Source organism: Lipophrys pholis, assembly GCF_963383615.2.
Source record: "Lipophrys pholis genome assembly, chromosome: 15".
Taxonomy (NCBI): domain Eukaryota; kingdom Metazoa; phylum Chordata; class Actinopteri; order Blenniiformes; family Blenniidae; genus Lipophrys; species Lipophrys pholis.
The window spans coordinates 28049389-28072075 of NC_137642.1; the positions used below are offsets into that span (position 1 = coordinate 28049389).

Sequence of the window (22687 nt, forward strand, 5' to 3'; positions counted from 1 at the left end):
TTCTCACCTGTTCTCCTCCAGAGATGGATGGATGGATGGATGGATGGATGGATGGATGGATGGATGGATGGATGGATGGATGGATGGATGGATGGATGGAAAGTACAACTTTCGAGGATTACACAGACAATCCGAATGATTCTGAGGAGCTTTTTTCTCTTTAGGCAGAAACAATGAGGAAACGTTTCATGACCAACAGAGTTGAATCAGTATTTGATATATAGAACCGGTCCTGAGGGGAGGACGGGTTCTATAATCGGTTGTGAACCCAGTTTGTATTATTTTTGAAATATTAAAAGGTTACAATAATGTACTGTATATATACTTCAGGTGTATTAATATACATATATATATATATATATATATACATATATATTAATAAAAAAAAAGGTTTAATATTTGGTCAATGTTATTAATGTGTGTGTGTGTGTGTGTGTGTGTGTGTGTGTGTGTGTGTGTGTGTGTGTGTGTGTGTGTGTGTGTGTTGAGGGACCAGGCACACACGGTAGAATCATTTTAAAAGCGTTTTAATGGCTTTCTGCAGGTTTGTAACAGACATGGGGGAAGTAGTCTACATCTGCAGTCCAACTAGCAGTGACCCCCCCCCCCCGACCTCTGGACCAAGTCACACTACAAAGCCCCACCCACACGCCCACAAGCCCCGCCCACCCCCATCGTGGCATTATCGATTGTGCAGTATGAAGAAATATCTGGTTACTATGGTTACAGTGATGGGGGGATGAACACGATATCGATCAGAGGAAGAAACACAAAGGAAGAAAAAACTGGAAAGAAACTGAAGAGGAAAGATTTCACAGAGGAAAACACCCTCTCAACAAGGTGTAGGAAACCAAACGCACCCTCTCGACAAGGTGTAGGAAACCAAACGCACCCTCTCAACAAGGTGTAGGAAACCAAACGCACCCTCTCAACAAGGTGTGGAAACTAACGCACCCTCTTGACAAGGTGTAGGAAACCAAACGCACCCTCTTGACAAGGTGTCGAAACCAAACGCACCCTCTTGACAAGGTGTCGAAACCAAACGCACCCTCTTGACAAGGTGTAGAAACCAAACGCACCCTCTCGACAAGGTGTACAAACCTAACGCACCCTCTCGACAAGGTGTGGAAACCAAACGCATCCTTTTCTACGGCTGTCGATCGTTGATTAAACTCTTTCCAGTGAATCTTCAGCTTTGATTTTATTTTGAGATTATTTCCGAGATGTTCTTTATTTCATTGTTTCCTTTATTTTCTCCAATTTGATCTTTTTCATTTTAAAGCCGTTTCTTCTGCGTCAGTTCGACTCGTTTCTCGTCACTATTTTACCCTCGGCTGCTCTTGTTTTCCACCGGGAGGCGGAGTTCGGCGGTGAAAAATGTCCTGAATTGTTTAAAATAAAAAAAAATAAAAAAGATGGAAAAAGAGAAGCTGAAGCCAGAAAGCAAGCGACCGTATTTCTGCAAGACTTCCAGTAAAAGCTCTGATTTGTACAAACCGGCTCGTCCACGAGTTACATCTGCTTTTCTACATTTTTTTTATGGTTTTTCTGGGTGATATTAGCACATCTACACCTCCGGACCGCCGGACCGCCGGACCGCCGGACCGCCGGACCGCCAAACCGTGGGACCGTCGGACCGCCGGACCGTCGGACCGTCGGACCGTGGGACCGTGGGACCGTGGGACCGCCGGACCGTCGGACCGTCGGACCGTCGGACCGCCGGACCGTCGGACCGTCGGACCAACTAAAGGTTCAGAACAGAAACATTAAACGTAGAAAAACAAACTTCCTTGGATTAGTCTTCATATAACAGGTGAAGTTAAACACAGGTTTTAATCTGTAACAGTTTGTTATACACAAGTTCTACATACAGTTGAAAGCACCGCAGGGTAACGCTCCCCCTTCCTGCCCCTTCCTGCCCCTTCCTGCCCCTTCCTGCCCTCTCGGGGGTTATTGCAGACCGACTCAGTGCACCGTCAGAGAACACAGAGACGAGGAACCGGGGAGGATTACCCGCTGAGAGCTGGACCCCCCGCCAGCAGAGACACAGCTGCCCTGCAGGGCAATGGGGGGGGGGAGGGGGGGGGGGGGGGTAGGAGGGTGGGGGTGGGGGTGGGGGCGGGGGGGGGTCCGACAGGACGAAGCAGAACACAGGAAGTAGAAAGACAGACAGAAGAGGGGGCTTCTGGGAACTCCTCTACCACTGTTAACTCTGCGCGCGAGCTTCAGCTGACTCGTCATTAAGTCTCTATAAGCTCTTCATTAACCCTTTAGAAACTACTCATTAAGTATTTATTAAAACTTCATTAACCCTTTAGAAACTACTCATTAAGTATTTATTAAAACTTCATTAACCCTTTACTGAGCTGCTATTAAGTCCCTGTTAACCCTTCGTTGACGTCCTCAGAACCCTTCATTAAGGAACCTTCATCATCCTTAATTAAAACTTCACTAAATCTTTATTAACCCTTAGATAACCCTTCATTAGCCTTCATTAAGAGGTAATTAAGCCTTAATTAAGCCTAAGTTAACCCTTCGTTAAGACTTCATTAAACCTTCATCAACCCTTCGTCTTCCTCTTTGATGGGAGGATCCAGGCGGAGTGTGTTTGCTCTGAGCCGGACCAGACGGGTGTTAGGCACAGAGTGGAGAGTTTTGGCTCGGAGCTCAGCATGCTGGAGTCACGCTTAGAGAGGAGGGGGTGGGGGGGGTGGGGGGGGGGGGGGGGGGGGGTCTAGAGGAAAGAAGGAGGTGTTAGAGGAAAGAAGGGGGAGGTTACAGGAAAGGAGGGGGAGGAAGGAAGAGGAGCATCTATTTCTTCTTGCTGAACAGACTGAAGCGTTTCTCCTTGTCTTTCTCCCGTTTGCCCGGGCTGGACTCGGCGGTCGTCGTGGTGACGGAGGCCGGCAGCGTCTGGGCGCGAGCGGCGGCGGCGGGAGCCGGCGTGCTGTGACCGCTCGGCGTCACCTCCAACTTCTCCCCCGACACCGCCGCAGAGATGGTGGAGATCCATGTGTTCATCTCCTCCTGCAGGGGCAGGGAGGAAGAGGAGGAGCAGGGAGGAAGAGGAGGCGCAGGGAGGAAGAGGAGGAGCAGGGAGGAGGAGGAGGAGCAGGGAGGAATGAGAGAAGAGAGGGGGAGGAGGGCAGGAAGAGGAGGAGCAGGATAGGAAGAGGAGGAGCAGGGAGGAAGAGGAGGAGCAGGGAGGAATGAGAGAAGAGAGGGGGAGGAGGGAGGAAGAGGAGGAGCAGGATAGGAAGAGGAGGAGCAGGGAGGAAGAGGAGGAGCAGGGAGGAAGAGGAGGAGCAGGATAGGAAGAGGAGGAGCAGGGAGGAGGAGGAGGAGCAGGGAGGAATGAGAGAAGAGAGGGGGAGGAGGGCAGGAAGAGGAGGAGCAGGATAGGAAGAGGAGGAGCAGGGAGGAAGAGGAGGAGCAGGGAGGAATGAGAGAAGAGAGGGGGAGGAGGGAGGAAGAGGAGGAGCAGGATAGGAAGAGGAGGAGCAGGGAGGAGGAGGAGGAGCAGGGAGGAATGAGAGAAGAGAGGGGGAGGAGGGCAGGAAGAGGAGGAGCAGGATAGGAAGAGGAGGAGCAGGGAGGAAGAGGAGGAGCAGGGAGGAATGAGAGAAGAGAGGGGGAGGAGGGAGGAAGAGGAGGAGCAGGGAGGAAGAGGAGGAGCAGGAAGCAGGGAGGAAGAGGAGGAGCAGGGAGGAATGAGAGAAGAGAGGGGGAGGAGGGAGGAAGAGGAGGAGGTAATAAAATAATCATTTAGATTCCGTTATGTTTAAAAACCACAAATAAAATCCAATTTAATTAATAAAAATAACAAACATGGTTGATCCTGATCAATACAATCAAATAAGATGAAATACCAATAATCAGTGTCATTATTGATTTGATGGTTTTACGTACGTCGTCTTTGGCCTGGAACAGAAACTCGTTTCCATCGGTGATCCTGTGGAGGACAGAGGGTCAGTGCCAGCTGTGTGTGTGTGTGTGTGTGTGTGTGTGTGTGTGTGTGTGTGTGTGTGTGTGTGTGTGTGTCTCACTTGAGCTTGAAGACGTGCTTCTTCTTCTTGTAGTCCAGGGCGACCTCGCACACGGCGCCCCCTAGGCTGACGGGGATCTCTCCGTGGTACGGCACGCCCTGCGCCGCCAGCCGCTGCTCCTTGTAGAAGCCCAGCTCCTGCTGGTTGATCACACAGAACACGTGGTGCCACGACCTGCAGGCACAGGGAGCGTCAACAACAACAACAACAACAACAACAACAACAACAACAACAACAACAACAACAACAGCAGCAGCAGGAGCAATGGTGACGGGCCTCAACTATACCAGCAACACTACAGGAGTAAACAACAACAAACAGCTCCAGATTGATTCTTCACTGTTTTTTAAATTTCCTGTTATTGCCCCTACCTGCTGGAGGCCTTCTTGTAATTGCCTCTACCTGCCGGAGGCCTTGTCATTATTGCCCCTACCTGCTGGAGGCCTTGTCGTTATTGCCCCTACCTGCTGGAGGCCTTCTTGTAATTGCCTCTACCTGCCGGAGGCCTTGTCATTATTGCCCCTACCTGCCGGAGGCCTTCTTGTTATGCCCCTACTTGTTATTGCCCCTACCTGCCGGAGGCCTTCTTGTTATGCCCCTACTTGTTATTGCCCCTACCTGCTGGAGGCCTTCTTGTTATTGCCCCTACCTGCTGGAGGCCTTCTTGTTATGCCCCTACTTATTATTGCCCCTACCTGCTGGAGGCCTTCTTGTTATGCCCCTACTTGTTATTGCCCCTACCTGCTGGAGGCCTTCTTGTTATGCCCCTACTTGTTATTGCCCCTACCTGCTGGAGGCCTTCTTGTTATGCCCCTCCCACTCGTGCTTGCGGTGCAGGAAGCCCTCCAGCTGTGACGTCGGGGCATCCGGCTGTGTTTTGGCTGGAAGAGTCGCCGCCTGGCTGGGTTTGCCCCTGCGGGCTGCCCCGGGAGACCCTGAGGGGCTGGGCTCTGATACCCCGTTCACCACATCGCCCCCCTCCACGTTCTCCTGGGGGGGGAGGGGCAGGAAGAGGAGGAGGAGGAGGAGGAGGAGGATCAGCATCATGACTTCAGTTAGACTTTCACACAAACGCAGCAAAGAAAAGCAGAAACTGAATGATTACCTGAAACTAAAGCAGATTAACCTGAAACTAAAGCAGATTAACCTGAAACTAAAGCAGATTAAACTGAAACTAAAGCAGATTAACCTGAAACTAAAGCAGATTAACCTGAAACTAAAGCAGATTAACCTGAAACTAAAGCAGATTAAACTGAAACTAAAGCAGATTAACCTGAAACTAAAGCAGATTAACCTGAAACTAAAGCAGATTAACCTGAAACTAAAGCAGATTAACCTGAAACTAAAGCAGATTAAACTGAAACTAAAGCAGATTAACCTGAAACTAAAGCAGATTAACCTGAAACTAAAGCAGATTAAACTGAAACTAAAGCAGATTAAACTGAAACTAAATCAGATTAAACAAACTAAAGCAGATTAAATTAGAAGTAAAGCAGATTAAAGTAAACAAATTCCACACAGCAGGAGAGAAAACAACCAAACATCTTCAGTGAGAATCAGCAGCAGCTCCTCAATCACTTCAGCTGGAATCACACACCACATGCACCGGACAGCGGAACCATGTTCGATCCCATGCAGAACCACAGCAACAGTGCTGAACACTCGGGGGCTGGGTGGGGTGGGGGTGGGGGGGTCGGGGGGGGTGGGGGGCTCCAGCAAAACGCCATAAATTCATAGAATTTCAAACAATCATTGATGGAATTGTTTGGAGGTGATTGCTGGTGTCATTAATGGTGGCGGGGGGTTGGGTTGGGGGGGGGTAATGGGGGGGGGTCGAGTATCCAAACAGATAAAAATTTTTCACTGCACCCGGATGCTGATTACCGTCTGTGAGCTCCAAGGACCCGGTCAGACCTGGACCCGGTCTTATCCTGCTGGACTCGTCCTGGGAGCTTCTACTCAAACACCAGCTGGAGGTCCAGCCGAGCTTCAAACACCTTACCCTCTGGTAGAGCTTCAACTGAGAGCTTTAAACACCTTACCCTCTGGTAGAGCTTCAACTGAGAGCTTTAAACACCTTACCCTCTGGTAGAGCTTCAACTCAGAGCTTTAAACACCTTACCCTCTGGTAGAGCTTCAACTCAGAGCTTTAACAGCTTTAACCTGTTAGAGCTTTAAATCAGAGCTTCAAACACCTTACCCTCTGGTAGAGCTTTAACTCAGAGCTTTAAACACCGCTACCTCTGGTAGAGCTTTAACTCGGAGCTTTAACAGCTTTAACCTGTTAGAGCTTCAAATCAGAGCTTTAAACACCTTACCCTCTGGTAGAGCTTTATCTCAGAGCTTTAACAGCTTTAACCTGTTAGAGCTTTAACTCAGAGCTTTAACACCTTACCCTCTGGTAGAGCTTTAACTCAGAGCTTTAACAGCTTTAACCTGGTAGAGCTTTAACTCAGAGCTTTAACACCTTACCCTCTGGTAGAGCTTTAACTCAGAGCTTTAACAGCTTTAACCTTTTAGAGCTTTAACTCAGAGCTTTAACACCTTACCCTCTGGTAGAGCTTTAACTCAGAGCTTTAAACACCTCTACCTCTTTTAGTTTTAGTCACTCTAACCACTTTCAGAGTTTTAATCACTCTCAGAGTGTTTACAAAGAGCTTGAACTAGTTTCATCACAAGCGGAGCTTTAACTCAGAGCTTTAACCAGTTTAACCAGAGACCCTTTAATTACGAGTTTTAATCACTCTAAACGCGCCCAGAGCTTTCAGCTTTCAGACGAGAGGCGGTCTGATGAAGAGCTTTCACTGAGAGCTCAATAAAAGCCACGTCAGCAGTCCGAGGTGCTGCTGCTCAAGATTTCCTGAAGAGCTTCGAAGAACCGACTTTAGACAAACCTCCTGGGAGCTTCTCCTGAAATGGACTGAAGAGCTCTCTCAGCCCAGTTCGAGCTTTAAGACAACAGAGTTTTAACTGAAACTAACTAAAGGCTGCTCAGACTGTTGGAGACGCCTTCATAGCTCGTCAAGGAAACATCTATTCCATAATGTTCGAGCGTTTTAGTCTTCCTGCACATATTAGAGCTTTCACCAAAAGGTTCCGTTTTATCATCTTAGCTAGTAACTAAAAATCAGTTCAGTACACATTAACTTTAATAAGACCCGAAATCTAACTGAAGTCCTTTTTAGAGCTTTTCGTGAAAGCCTCTGTTCTGTCGCAGACAGGTCAGCTATTTGACTCACTACTGCCCCCCCCAGTGCACAGACGGGATCATTTTCAGAACCGCCTCGGCAGAATCTGTTTACATTTTCTGAAATATAAAACACATTTGTGAGCTACGAAGACTTGTTCACAAATAAGCTTAAAACTTTATTTATTTTAACACATTTAAAAATAAAACTAACTCTCTCAGCTTTGTGTGAATATTTGAGGAGTTATTGCTTCATTTGTCCCGTTTTATTTATTTGAATATCTGGTTATGCTGATGACGCCATTATTTATATGAGAGGTTGAAAATCAACTCTACGAGTCCAAAACAGACGTTTTTTTCTGTGTTTTCACTTCAGTGTGACTGAACTGGACATTTTCTAGTAATAATAAGAAAGTCACTGCGTTAAAAACTGAAAACAAAAGCCGAGTTCATTCATACTCTGTGACCTTTCAGGATAAAAACTGATGAAGACGTAAAAAAAAAAATAATAAAAATCCAACTGAGGAAGTGAAATGATGACGAAGGTGAAGGTGAAGGTGGCATGCAACGACACAACAGACACAGAGACACAAACCAGGACGGGTCGGGTGAGAGGGTGAGTCTGAACCGGTTTATTCTCATGTGTGTGTGTTAGTAAAAAAAAAAAACAAATAACAAACAAATGGGGGAAAAAACAATAAATATAAACAACAACAACACAGCTCAATGGGACATGCAACACAAACCAGGAGGAGGAAAGACAACAGCCTGAATACACACACACACACACACACACACACACACACACACACACACACACACACACACACAGAATGCCAGTTATTGTTGAGCCGCTATCAGAGCCGTGACACTGATGTCATCTGATCTCTCTCCACCAGAGGGAGTCGTTGCACGTTGCTGTCGTTATATTTTGAATGAGTTTTAATCTTGCGTGAAGCAAAACGTGCCGTTTGGATCGACCAATGAAAACACTGGGATGTGAAGACATCAGATGGCGGATGTGAGCTGGATGTCAGGATGGATTTTATCGCCACACAATGCATGATGGGAAACAGGATGACGGTGAAAATGAAACAGGAAGTCAATCTTTCTCCGGCTCGCTGCTGCGTTAAAACAAACAACATTGAAGAACATTTAAGAAGAAAAACTTAATGAGATCCACGTTTAAAGGTACGTTTCTTTTAAAGATCAGAGCCCAAACGTGGTTTTATTCATTTTTACTAAATTTGCAGGTTTTTTTGTTTTTTTTTTACATTTTGTCGTTTTTAAAAATCAGTTTTTGCACCGAGTTACTGAGAAAGTTTCACGATTAAACTCAGAAGATTTTCACTATAAAACCTACAACAATAAGACGTAAGCTCTTTGTGTATAAATCACTTTAAGAAAATATTATTTTCTTTTTTTTTTGCTCGTTTTTGGAACTTTGTGTTTGTTTCAAGCCTCGATATGCCGACGACAGCGCGATATATTTTACAGATTAAATACTTCAAACACCTACGTTACCAAACTGGTGTGTTTTTTTTTGTCGTGTATTTCTCTCATGTGTACATATTCCACAGGGTGAGTTTGTACAGGACGACGTAGACGAACAGAAACACTAAGAGCTGAGGGGAGATAATGACGGGTGTGTCGGGCTGAGAGAGAGAGAGAGAGAGAGAGAGAGAGAGAGCGGGGAGGGAGGGTGAGAACCAGGCGTGATCAGGGTGTGTGTGTGTGTGTGTGTGTGTGTGTGTGTGTGTGTGTGTGTGTGTGTGTGTGTGTTCCCAGACAACATTCATTCATCCACCACAAGTGGATTCGTACCTTCATTCGTGGATTAAAAAGCACCATTTAATCACCTTTAGATCCTCTTTCCTCCTTTTTCTACGTCTACTATCTCTTTATTTATCGTTGATTTTAAATTTCTCTCAGCAAACACATTAAATACAAAATGTTAGACATACTGGAGGAAACAGAAACACGACAATTCATGAAGAACGTGACTTTGAAAAGCTCCACCTTCCTATTTCCCGTCTGTCAGCCGGCTGCTCAAACTGTCTTTAAATCAATTCTTCACATTCATTAAGATGGAAAATCAAACCCGGAGCTCGTTCTGACCCTTTTATCACACCACAACACTGAGATTCTGACTGGTAGGATGTTAGGCTGCTGATTGGCCGCAGGAACTGTCAATCATAGCAATAGCATAGCGGTAGAATAGCGATAGCATAGCGGTCCTTTGCTCACAAGTAGAATAAAAATAAAAAGCGACGGTGGAGAGGCTACAAACATCCACGCTGGTTCGTAAATCACACGGGGGTCAAAGGTTACACTAGTCCCGTTAGCGGTTAGCAATTGGCGGCTAAGTGCTAAATGCACCAGAGGTGGTTTATGATATTAGCCTCCTGTGTTGACGGCCAGTGTTGTTCAGGTCACTTGGAAATAGCAATTAGTTTCTGATTACTTCCCCGAGAAAGTAATCCAGTTACTTTACTTATTACTTATTTTCAAAAGTAATTAGATACTTTACTTTAGTAACTTTTAGTTCCGGCTGATACGTCGTTGTTACGAGACGGTCTCATGAGACAAAATGGCGGTCTGGTCACACAGTGGCGCGGCCTGCTCGCGGGAAAGTAATGGTAATCTAATTACAGTTATTGCAAAATGTAATCCCTTACTTTGCCCGTTATTTGAAAAAAGTAACCGGATTACAGTAACGCGTTGGTTGTCACGCATCACTGCTCATCAGTGTTGACGACAATCAACGCCGCCCCCTTGTGGCCGATTCTGGTTTGAACAAAAACTGAGCTGCTTTCAAAACGGCAGATTTTCAGTTTCCACTGAGGAATGAAGTGGTACCAGGAATGAAGTGGTACCAGGAATGAAGTGGGACCAGGAACGAAGTGGTACCAGGAATGAAGTGGGACCAGGAATGAAGTGGTACCAGGAACGAAGTGGTACCAGGAATGAAGTGGGACCAGGAATGAAGTGGTACCAGGAATGAAGTGGTACCAGGAACGAAGTGGTACCAGGAATGAAGTGGGACCAGGAATGAAGTGGTACCAGGAATGAAGTGGTACCAGGAACGAAGTGGTACCAGGAATGAAGTGGGACCAGGAATGAAGTGGTACCAGGAACGAAGTGGTACCAGGAACGAAGTGGTACCAGGAATGAAGTGGGACCAGGAATGAAGTGGGACCAGGAACGAAGTGGTACCAGGAATGAAGTGGGACCAGGAAAGAAGTGGTACCAGGAACGAAGTGGTACCAGGAACGAAGTGGTACCAGGAATGAAGTGGGACCAGGAATGAAGTGGGACCAGGAATGAAGTGGTACCAGGAATGAAGTGGGACCAGGAACGAAGTGGTACCAGGAATGAAGTGGGACCAGGAACGAAGTGGGACCAGGAATGAAGTGGGACCAGGAACGAAGTGGGACCAGGAATGAAGTGGGACCAGGAACGAAGTGGTACCAGGAACGAAGTGGGACCAGGAATGAAGTGGGAGCAGGAATGAAGTGGGACCAGGAACGAAGTGGGACCAGGAATGAAGTGGGACCAGGAACGAAGTGGGACCAGGAATGAAGTGGGACCAGGAATGAAGTGGGACCAGGAACGAAGTGGGACCAGGAACGAAGTGGGACCAGGAATGAAGTGGGACCAGGAATGAAGTGGGACCAGGAATGAAGTGGGACCAGGAATGAAGTGGGACCAGGAAACGAGGGGTTAACGGTGACGACTCCTTTAAAACAGCAGCTCAGAGGCTTTGGACAAACAGTTTCATGTTTTCACCTCAGGACCACCTTCCAGACTTCAGTCAGAACCTGAACTGGCTTTGGGTGTTTTGGACCGATTGTACTTGTGTTGTTTTGTCTGAACTAGTATTTGGAGGACCGCTTTGAAATGTTTTTAGCAGATTTTAAAAAGGTTTTACAAAACGGGACCAGCTTGGAGTGGGGTTCTTATGCTGCTTTGTAGGAGTTCTGCTCTCATTTCAAAGGTATTTGAGAGCAGTGGATTGAGTCGTTGACTTCACCTCCAAATTCCTCACATCTTAGTCCAATGGAGCATCTGTGGGATGTGCAGGACAAACCACAACCTGCAGCTTCAGACAGGAAGTGAGGCGGATGGTGTTAATGTTGTGGCTGACGGGGAGGACTCAGAAGGAGCTTCTTGATTGGTCCTTTTAAAGTTCATGACTGTGGAAACACTGATGTGTGTGTGTGTGTGTGTGTGTGTGTGTGTGTGTGTGTGTGTGTGTGTGTGTGTGTGTGTGTGTGTGTGTGTGTGTGTGTGTGTGTGTGTGTGTGTCAGGGCGCGGCCCTGCGGCTCTGCAGCGTGTTGCTGTATTTCTGGTAGGCCGGCGATCGGTAACTAACCCGAGGAGACTCCTGATCGGACGGCAGCCCGTTGTGGGACAGCTGCTCCCCCTCCCTGCAGACACACCGACACACACAGTCAGACACACAGTCAGACACACAGTCAGACACACCGACACACACAGTCAGACACACAGTCAGACACACAGTCAGACACACACACACACACAGTCAGACACACACAAACACACACACAGTCAGACACACACACACACACAGTCAGACACACCCACACACACAGTCAGACACACACACACACACACACACACACACAGACACACACACACACACACACACACACACACACACACACACACACACACAGTCAGACACACACACACACACACACACACACACACAGTCAGACACACCGACACACCGACACACACAGTCAGACAGAAAAACACAATCAGACATAGAAAACCACAAGTAACTATTAGTAGTAAGTAGTGAAGTACCTTCACCACTCCATAAGGAATAAGCTTGTAACTGTAACAGGATTATTACGTTTTCTGAGTTACTATAGATGAAGGGATCACTTTCTAACAAAACAACTGTTCTACTTTTATAAAATAAGTAACTAGTCACTTTACATTTCCACTTGTGAAGTAACTGTATCCAAGAAGTAAATTTCATTAACTTGTGCTACAGAAGAGAAGTGGCCCGGCGAGGAACCCCTGAGGAACCCCTGAGGAACCCCTGAGGAACCCCTGAGGAACCCCTGAGGAACCCCACCTGACGGTTTCATCATTCACAGTGAGAATTTCAAACTTCAGTTATTTTACATGTCAGGTGTGTGTGTGTGTGTGTGTGTGTGTGTGTGTGTGTGTGTGTGTGTGTGTGTGTGTGTGTGTGTGTATACCTCTGCTGAACTGCAGCGTCTGGAGACTGAGCCTCGGTGAGGGGGGGGTTTCTCCTCCTCTCTTCTTCCTCTTGCTGTCTTCTCACTTCCAATAACTCCATCTGCACACAAACACGCCATCAGCTCCTCCTCTTCCTCCTCCTCCTCCTCTTCCTCTTCCTCTTCCTCCTGCTCCTCCTCCTCCTCACCGTGGTCAGCCTCTCCAGTGCGGCGAAGCGCTCCTCCCAGGTGGCGGCGGACTTCTCGAAGGCCTCGTGGCGTTTGATGAGCTTCTCCACCTCGTCCACGCTCTGGCCCATCTCCCTGCTGGACAGGTAGGGTTCCTGGCCCAGCAGCCAGGCCTCGGCCACGCCGGCGTCCCGCGAGAACTGGTGCACCTCCAGCACTGCACACATTCACACAGGTCAGGTCACACTCGGCCCGGTGGGGCTCCGGGAGTCTGAGGGGGGCGGAGCCTCACCCAGCCGCAGCCACTCCCATCGATCCTCCCACTTGTCGATCATCTCTTTCCTCTTGTCCGTCAACTGCAACAACTTCTCTTTAATCTGAGGAGAGAAAACGAGTCAGCAGGAGGAAACACATTCTAAACCTCTCATCACATGGACGATGGGGGGGCGGGGTCTGAACAACTGCCCCGCCCACACATTTTATGCAAAATTAACTTTCTATCCAGCAGTACTAATCGTCCCCATACCTGGACTGACGCCCCAGAAGTGAAGACAGTCTGTCCTCTCTGTCCCTGGCTTGTTCCAGGTTTTAAAAAGTGTGTTGCTCCAACCAGCCAATCAGAATCAAACCCTATATAGTGTCATCGGGGGTTCAGCCAATCCCAATCAGGGTAGGCCCTCCCTTTGACTCCTCCCACAATTAGGCAGCTCTGCTCTGGCACATGGCACCACGAGAGGAAGTACTTCCTCCTCTTCCCAAGATGGGCATGTGTGGGCGGAGCCAGTCCAGCTCACACAGACACAGCAGATTCTGAATGCAGCTCCTATGATCCAATATTCAAATGAGGAAAATGAAGGAGGAGCTAGAACCTTAGAATACTGAAGGTTTCTGGACCGACCAGACCAGGAGGAGGAGGAGAACAGGAGGAGGAGGAGGACAGGAGGAGGAGGAGGACAGGAGGAGGAGGAGGAGGAGAGGAGGAGGAGGAGGAGAACAGGAGGAGGAGGAGAGGAGGAGGAGGAGAACAGGAGGAGGAGAACAGGAGGAGGAGGAGGACAGGAGGAGGAGGAGAACAGGAGGAGGAGGTGAACAGGAGGAGGAGGAGGAGAACAGGAGGAGGAGGAGAGGAGGAGGAGGAGGAGAGGAGGAGGAGGAGGAGGAGGAGGAGGAGAACAGGAGGAGGAGGAGAGGAGGAGGAGGAGAACAGGAGGAGGAGGAGGAGAACAGGAGGAGGAGGAGGAGAACAGGAGGAGGAGGAGAACATCTGGATGATAGGAGAACTTTAAATGCTGCAGTGGACAATTTTTCTTTTTAAAACATTTTTCTTGCTCTGTCAGTTAAATTCCTGCTGTCATACAGAGACATCTAGTGGTCACAGATGGTATCTAACAGCATGTCTTTTGATATACAAGTGACTTCTTTATGTAATTCTCATGAGTGACTAAATGAAACCGTGCTACAGCAGGAACCCGGCAGTGGTTCTGCTGGACGTGGCGACTCACCTCCTCTGAGGCGTAGTGTTTCCGCGCCAGCAGAGCTTTTCCCAACTCGATGCACGAAGTGAAGCTGTCGTTTCGGGCGTCGATCTCGGCTTTGATACCCTGGTGGTTGTTCATGAGAAGCTCCACAGAGGACACATCCCTGAGCACACACAGAAACATATTAGTTTGTCTGGAATCATTATTGTAGTCCTATAAGTAGCTCCTCCCCCCACCCCCCCCCCCCCCCCCCACCTGGGCTTCTCCTGGGCCTCGATGAGCCGGATCACGTCCTCCATCCACAGCAGCAGGTCTCTCACCAGGCTGAAGAAGCGGAACTTGTCTCCGGTGTCGAGGAGTTTGACCCGCCGGCCCTCCACCGCCTCCAGCAGGCTCTTCCAGGCCTCCAGCACCTTGGGGGGGGGGCAGAAACATGGCGGTGTCATGTCACACCCCGCCGAGCTGCAGAGGAAAACTGCAGGACGGAAGCAAAGGAAGAGGCTGCAGAGGCACAAGCTCCGGCCGCAGGGCGACATTCACCGAACCCCTCGTCATTTCAGCCGCTGCAGGTCTGGAGCCCCGTCCGTCGGTTTCACCCATTTGGTTTAGAAACCAACGACCCGGCGGGTCGGTGGTTGTCCAGCTGGTTTGAAAACCAGTTTGAGCTTTGGAATCGTCTCCGCCTGGATTTAGAGGGTCAGGTACTGTGGAGGAGCTCTGAGTCGACACCGCCGCTCAGCCGTGGTCCTGTCGTGGGGGAGGGGCTCGGTGATCTCAGGTGGACCAATGATCCAGAGATTTGTTATCTGGAGCTCAACCTCAGACCGGTCCACTGAAGGAGGACGAGTCCACTGAAGGAGGACGAGTCCACAGCAAAGACAAACACCTCAGACGTTCCCCACTGAAGAGGAACACAATAACCGAAAAAGACGAGGGCCACCGGGACCCACTAACCGACTGGGTGAGCTGGAGGACGGTGATCAGGAGGAACGGCCTTCCAATCAGAACCTGAGCGGTGAGTCGTTAGTCGTCGGTCGGTCGGTGTTTAGGATTAACTGGTTTCCATGTTAACTGGTGACCGGCTTCCTCCAGCGTCTCCTCTTCACAGCAGATGTTAAAAACCCGACCAGGGTGTTACGTGTGCTTGACGTGGAAAAGCTCAGATGACTCCGCCCACATCGTGGTCGTACTACATTGTGGTGGAAAACAGCCGAGGCTGAGTCGAGGCAAGGCGAGTAGGGCTGAGTACGGACCAGTGGAAAGTCAGGGTCCGCGAGCAGAGGACTCCGCCTGAAATGATTTCAACCCCACCTCCATGAGAACTTCCCTCATGTACCAGAGGAGGCAGGGGACACCGAGTCCGAGTGGACCCGGGTCCAGAACTCCGCCAAGACCTCCAGAAGCTCATTGGTGCGTGTCATGGCAGCAACCCAAGGACACGCTGGTGGACTCCAGCGGTCTGCGACGCTGTCAGGAGACCTTCAGGGCCTGGTGGTCTGGGAGGACTCTGGACTCGGCAGACCTTTAGGGCCTGGTGGTCTGGGAGGACTCTGGACTTGGCAGACAGGTACCAGGGAGTTTCCAGGGACAAAGTAGAACCTGTGACCTTTACCTTGCCTTCACTCCAGAAGTTAATGAGGATTTAAAGCCGTTGTAAAACTTCTTCTAAAAACAAAGTTACAAACATGTTGATGCTAAAGTCGAGCTAACGAGTGCTGACGTCTGTAGCGCTAAGGCACCAAGGCCAATCTTTGCTGAGTCATCGATCATAGGCACCAGCATTTATGTGTTAGCACGTTAATGCTACAGTCGACGAGTGCTGACAACGGTAGCGCGAAGGTGCTACGGCTAATCCGAGTCGGCAGCAAGAGTTGATGGACACACGGATGCAAACGCCTGCAAGCGGCTAACAAGCTAACTGACGAACAAGTTGACTGACCGGAGCTTATTAGCTAACTCTGTCAGAAATCAGAATCAGAAATCAGAAACAGGTTTAATGCCGGAATAGTTTTCACAATACCAGGAATTTGTTTTGATGAGATTGGTCCAACACTCCTAAAAACTAACACATTTATTGAGTAACAAGCAGGTAACAAGCATCTAAGCTGGAGCAGCTCGCTCTGCTAGCAGCTAACTCTGGTATCGGCTGAATTTGATAGCGGCTAACTCTGATAGCGGCTAACTCTGATAGCGGATAGCCCTGATAGCGGCTAGCTTTGATAGCGACTAGCTTTGAGAGCGGATAGCCCTGATAGCGGCTAGCTTTGATAGCGACTAGCTTTGACAGCGGCTAGCTCTGACAGCAACTAACTCTGCTAGCCGCTAGCAGACGACCTCCTGTGCCGAGGGCGCCAGAAGCGGCCGTTGTGGCCTCGCTGACTCAGCATGTCTGCTTCGTTTGCAAACTACCGGGTCTGTTTGTTCTGACGTTCTCGGAGGCCCAGGCGGGCGGAGCTTACACTTTACTGAAGCAGTGAATTGAGAGGCAGCGTTGAGTTTTAGTGCAGGAATCCGCCCGTGCAGCGATCTGAGAAAGACGGAAACAAACCGTGGGGGCGTTTGCAAACCGGCGCCGGATGCCGGGAACCCGCCGAGCTGCATGGAAACGACTAAAATGTCACAAAGACCCGTCAACATTTTAGTGTCAACAGAAAGTCGAAAAGTTGCAGCCAAAAAGAAGATGACGATGCAAAGCCGACGTGTTTCTGGCAAAACGGAGTCTCACCTCTCCCTTTCTCTTCTGGACGGGTGTGCAGGAACATACAGGACACACGGGTCAGAACACAGCCCGACACGCAACGCAGCAGCATCAGCATCAGCATAATCATCATCATCATCGTCGTCATCATCATCATCAGTGTCTGACAGTTTCAGCTCGTCTGTTTCAGGTTGTTCAGTTTGTCAGTGACCCGTCACAGAGGTCTCTCTCAGGATGTGTGTGTGTGTGTGTGTGCGTGTGTGTGTGTGTGCGTGTGTGTGTGTGTGCGTGTGCGTGCAGCAGCAGCTCAGCGTGCGACGAGCTTACTCACGATGCGACGACAACTCACCTCGCCCTCCCTCTTCTGGATGTCGTCCGCTTTGTCTCCGGCGTACGCCGACTGCAGACGCACGGCGTCCTCCTGGAGCTGCCGCACCTGTAAACACACACACACACACACACACACACACACACACACACACACACACACACACACACACACACACACACACACACACACACACACACACACACACACACACACACACACACACACACACACACACACACACACACACACAGTTAGCTGGGTTTCACACAACTATCTGAAATGCACAAATAAATCACAAGGATACAAGAAAAACGTTACTAAACAACCACAGACACTAAAAGAAAACAAACAAACAACAAAACACAACCAGAAAGAAACAGTGTGAGAGTGAGAGCAGATACTTCAAATCCAAATACTTCATTAAAAACCAGTGTGTGTATACTTCAGGGTGTGAGGCCGTACCTGCGTGCCCAGGGCCTGGATGTCGTGTTCGAAGGTGGTGTGCATCCTCTGCAGCGTCTCCACGGTGTTCTGGTCGCGGCCCAGCTCCTCGGGCAGCTTCTTGTGTTTGTCCAGGATGCGGTTGAGGATCTCCTTGGCGTCGTGGTAGAACTTGTGCAGCTCGTAGGAGGCGGCCAGGATCTGTGTGCGGGTGTCGATCAGCTCCAGCAGGTCGGCCCACGCCTCGTTCAGCCCGTCCTTCCACTCCGCGATGGTGGCGGCGTCGCCGTGGCCCGAGTTGATCAGGTCGTCTGCCAGCCGGTTCACGCCGTCCACGCGCTCCTGCCCGATGTTCCCCGTGTCCCGGGCGAACTCCCTGAAACGCTCCTGCAGCATCTGCAGGGGAAGGTCGCACACGGTCGTAGGGTCACACAAGGTCACACAAGGTCACACAAGGTCGCACAAGGTAACACAAGGTCAAATATTAAACTAATAAGCTCCAAGCTTCTTTTCGGTGTCCATTTGATTATTAAGGGTGAATTATAATGAGTGTGTGTGTGTGTGTGTGTGTGTGTGTGTGTGTGTGTGTGTGTGTGTGTGTGTGTGTGTGGTACTGACGGTCACGTGCTCGTAGTCCTGCCCCAGCTCGTGCGATCCCGCCACCACCTCCCGCTCGGCGATCCACTGCTCCAGGTCGTCCACCTCTCGGTTGAGCTGGAAGAGGCGGAAGCGCTCGTCCAGCTTCCCGCGGCGTTCCTCCGACAGATCCTTCAGGCCGGCGTACAGCTTGTCCACCTGAGACTGGCGCATGCCGATCCGCTCGCTGCAGGACGGACCGACCGGAGAGGGAGAGGAGCCCACCGTCACAAACGGAAACTTTTACGCAGACGACGCTTCGCTTTATAGCAGATCAATGATGTCAGTCGGTTTCAGTTAAAGCTGGAATCTGCTGCAGTTTTTTGTAACGTGGAGGTTTTAAAAAGTTCTGTCAGCTGAAACTAAGGAATCGTTTCCACCGCAGGGAAACGATCTGACGTTCAGATCCCAGCGGAGCCGACAGGTTTTATCTACTTGTTTTTAACAACCACTTGAAAATGAATCTCCACATCTGGCAACCCTGGTGGCGTCCAGATTTACTTTGTAAACGGCGTGCTCGCCTTGTGCCCGTCTTCTGAGCACGCGCTCCGGGTTGGATAACCGTTCACACGGCACGCAAAGAAATCTGACATCAGCAAAATAAATGTGAACTCAGCATCAAGACAAGCAGAATGAAAGGAGCCAGAGATGGCTCAACAAGGTTGAGCTGCTCATGTCAGCTGGTTGAAATAGAATATTAAAATAAAGCCTCCGGTGTTCCACTGAGCTGTTCACTGATGTTCTCCAGGTAGCAGGAGCATAAAGAACCTCATTACGCCCCCCCCCACCTGTCGGGGTGTCCTGCCGCCACCAGGCCGCGGCTGGTGCTGGACAGCTGGTGGACGGTGTCGGCGTAGTCCTCCACCGCCTGCTCCAGGATCTGGTGCTTCTTCAGCATGGCCACCGAGCTCTGCTCGTCCTGAGAGACACAGAGACACGGAGACACGGAGACACACTCAAATGGCGTTTTTCCTCCTCAACCCTTCTCGCCTCACCTCAGGCTCGGTCGTTCTCCATTACAATATAGTTCCACCGCAGCCGATTCATAATAATACAGAATGTGGATTGTCACTGTCCGGTGTTTCGGTTTCACTGGTGCCCCTGTTAACTGGTGACTGCTGCCACCAGCCGTTAGCAACCGCTGATGTTAAAATAAGACAAACGAACGCTACGATACTTTAATGGAAAGGTGGTTAAACGGCGTTCTCCAGGACCGCTATGGGTTCTGGTCGGGATTTTAACATCTGCTGTGAAAAGGAGACGCTGGAGGAAGCCGGTCATCAGTCAACAGGGGAACCAGTTAATCCTAAACACCAGTGGTACCCGTAACATCTGCAACTCCTCGCTGCTTCACTGGTTAATTTCTGAGCATCTCTCTGGTTCTGATCGGGTTTAAAAAATGGCGGCTGAACGAGACGCCCTCTGACTCGTCTGTATCGTGAAGCGCCGGCCAATCAGAGGCTGCCGTCTGCTGGCGTCACATTGTCTACTGACCTCAGCTCGCTGGGAACCTGGAGGAGGAACCAGGGAAGTACCTGGTAGCAGGAAAGTACCTATATCATAAAAGTACCAGGTATCATGAAAGTACCTGGTAGCAGGAAAGTACCTGGTAGCAGGTTCTAACTCAGAGTGGAAAAGCATTAAAAATGAGTTGAGGTGAGTAGGAACCAGTGGAACGGCGCCAAGAGGCTCCGCCTGCAGGTCAGTGACCTGCCGGCCTGCGGGGGGCGCTCACCTTGGCCTTCTCCTCGGACATCATGTACAGCTCCTGCTCGCTCATCCAGGCCTCGGCCTCGGCGGCGTCGAAGTAGTACTGCTGCGCCTTGTGCGCCTCGCTGAGCCGGGCGTGGCGCTTCTCCGTCTCGCGGTGGATCTGCTCCCACAGCGCCTGCAGCTCCGCCAGGCGGCGGCGCAGCGGCTCGCCGGTCGGGCTGCCCTCACGCAGCACGTGCTGGCTGCGCTCGAAGATGTCGTCGAAGCGAGGCTGGTGGCCCTGGATCTCCTTCTGCAGGGTCTGCAGGGTCACAGAGGGGGGTTATAGTGAGTGTGTGCGTGTGTGTGTGTGTGTGTGTGTGTGTGTGCGTGTGTGTGTGTGTGTGTGTGTGTGTGTGTGTGTGTGTGTGTGTGTGTGTGTGTGTGTGTGTGTGTGTGTACCTGGTTCTTCTTGATGAGCAGCTGTACCGTCTGCAGGTTGTGTCCGTGGTCCGTCGATGTGGCCAGAGGCATCCTCTCCTCCACCCACAGCTACACACACACACACACACACACACACACACACACACACACACACACACACACACACACACACACACACACACACGTTACTCCCTCAAACTATAAAACTCTCGACTTCCCCTTAGAAAGGGACAAACAGGAAACTACCATCGAGGTCCTTCAGTAGAAAACTAAAGTAACTCGGTATAATAAAAGTCTCCCTGCGGTTCCCCCTCCTGGTTCTCTGCTGCTGCTCCGCCTCACACGCTCCCGGTTCCTGCTCCAGCCTGCCGTGTAAAGGGAAGTGGTTTGACTCACGATCTCGTCCTCCACGTCCCGGTTGAACTGGTGGATTTCGCGGGACGCCATCAGGTTGTCTCTCCTCTTCTGCAGCGGCGCCTGCAGTGACTGGAACTTGTCCTCCACGCTCCTCCTCTGCCCGTCCACCTCCTCCGAGCCCTTCCCCTCCTGGCTGAGGGCCTGGGACTGCTTCTGCAGCTCCTCCACCTCCTTCTGACGCACCTCCACCTGGCTCTCCAGCATCTGGGGGGTTTCAGTCCGGTTTAGATCTGAGTGTGTGTGTGTGTGTGTGTGTGTGTGTGTGTGTGTGTGTGTGTGTGTGTGTGTGTGTGTGTGTGTGTGTGTGTGTGTGTGTGTGTGTGTGTGTGTGTGACAGAAGCAGAAGCACTGCTTCCTGTTTCGGTGGTGCCAGTCGGGGGAACAGAGAATCACCTGCTGCTTCTTCAGCAGGATGTTGACGGACGTCAGGTCTTTGCCGTATTCGTCGGACTGCAGCTGACCGTCCAGGCCGCCCAGCCACTTGTCCAGGTCGGCGCAGCTCTGCGTGAACAGCTCCGCCTTGTTGGCGTCGAACAGACACTTGGCCTTGGTCTGGGTGGTGGACTCCAGGTCCTGCCACATGGACGTCAGCGATGCCAGCTTCTCTTTCACCATCACCTCCGTCTCCGGCTTCTCCGCCATGAGAGCCTGGCCATCCTGGAAGAGTCAGAACAGAACGACAGTCAGAACAACAGTCAGAACAACAGTCAGAACAACAGTCAGAACAGCAGTCGGAACAGAACAACAGTCAGAACAACAGTCAGAACAGAACAACAGTCAGAACAGCAGTCGGAACAGAACAACAGTCAGAACAACAGTCAGAACGACAGTCGGAACAGAACAACAGTCGGAACAGAACAACAGTCGGAACAGAACAACAGTCGGAACAACAGTCAGAACAGAACAACAGTCAGAACGACAGTCGGAACAGAACGACAGTCAGAACAGAACAACAGTCGGAACAGAACAGCAGTCAGAACAACAGTCAGAACAGAACAACAGTCGGAACAGAACAGCAGTCAGAACAACAGTCAGAACAGAACAACAGTCAGAACAGAACAACAGTCAGAACAACAGTCGGAACAGAACAACAGTCAGAACATAACAACAGTCAGAACAGCAGTCAGAACAGAACAACAGTCAGAACAGAACAACAGTCGGAAAAGAACAACAGTCGGAACAGAACAACAGTCGGAGCAGAACAACAGTCAGAACAGAACAACAGTCAGAACAGAACAACAGTCGGAGCAGAACAACAGTCAGAACAGAACAACAGTCAGAACAGAACAACAGTCAGAACAGAACAACAGTCGGAACAACAGTCGGAACAGAACAACAGTCGGAGCAGAACAACAGTCAGAACAACAGTCAGAACAGCACAACAGTCAGAACAGAACAACAGTCGGAGCAGAACAACAGTCGGGACAGAACGACAGTCGGAACAACAGTCGGAACAACAGTCGGAACAGAACAACAGTCAGAACAACAGTCAGAACAACAGTCAGAACGGACGTAAAAGTGTAATATTTCATAGTACAAGGATTTCTTTATGGTGTCTTTGTTTCTTTGCGCTCGTTGTCTCTATGCAGTCGTCTCGTGTCTCTGTGGTAATTTAGTGTCTCTCAGTGGTTGTTTCCTGTCTCATTATAGTGTTTTTGTGTCTCTTTGCAGTCGTTTCATGTCTCTTTGTAGTCGTTTTGTAGCGTGTCCCACCTTGTCGATCTTGTCCAGCCACTCCTTGTTGGACTGCAGCTCGGCCATGAAGGCCTGGTGCTTCAGCCACTTGCTGTGAAGGTTTCTGGCCTCGTCGTACGACATGTCCTGAGCCGTCAGCATCTTCTCGTTGATCCAGAGGGACAGCTGGGGACAGGAGCAGGACGGAGCTCAGGTCACACACACACACACACACAC

The 22687-nt window shown here is 50.1% G+C and overlaps 1 protein-coding gene across 1 annotated transcript in view; it reads right to left on the bottom strand.

Moving 5' to 3' along the window:
- Nucleotides 1-524: 524 nt before the first annotated feature.
- Nucleotides 525-22687, bottom strand: part of sptbn1 (spectrin, beta, non-erythrocytic 1) — a 59645-nt gene continuing 37482 nt past the window's right edge. Inside the window, exons 23-41 of the mRNA XM_080482340.1 lie at nt 22490-22636; nt 21170-21433; nt 20756-20980; nt 20378-20467; nt 19959-20237; nt 19012-19142; nt 18206-18410; nt 17609-17983; nt 17165-17251; nt 14373-14530; nt 14142-14280; nt 12932-13016; nt 12660-12856; nt 12472-12572; nt 11610-11664; nt 4834-5036; nt 4047-4220; nt 3910-3952; nt 525-3027 (exon numbers count right to left, since the gene is read on the bottom strand). Of these exons, the coding sequence (XP_080338466.1) occupies nt 2812-3027; nt 3910-3952; nt 4047-4220; nt 4834-5036; nt 11610-11664; nt 12472-12572; nt 12660-12856; nt 12932-13016; nt 14142-14280; nt 14373-14530; nt 17165-17251; nt 17609-17983; nt 18206-18410; nt 19012-19142; nt 19959-20237; nt 20378-20467; nt 20756-20980; nt 21170-21433; nt 22490-22636 (3174 nt within the window). The 3' untranslated portion in view covers nt 525-2811. The remainder of the gene's footprint in view (nt 3028-3909; nt 3953-4046; nt 4221-4833; nt 5037-11609; nt 11665-12471; nt 12573-12659; nt 12857-12931; nt 13017-14141; nt 14281-14372; nt 14531-17164; nt 17252-17608; nt 17984-18205; nt 18411-19011; nt 19143-19958; nt 20238-20377; nt 20468-20755; nt 20981-21169; nt 21434-22489; nt 22637-22687) is intronic.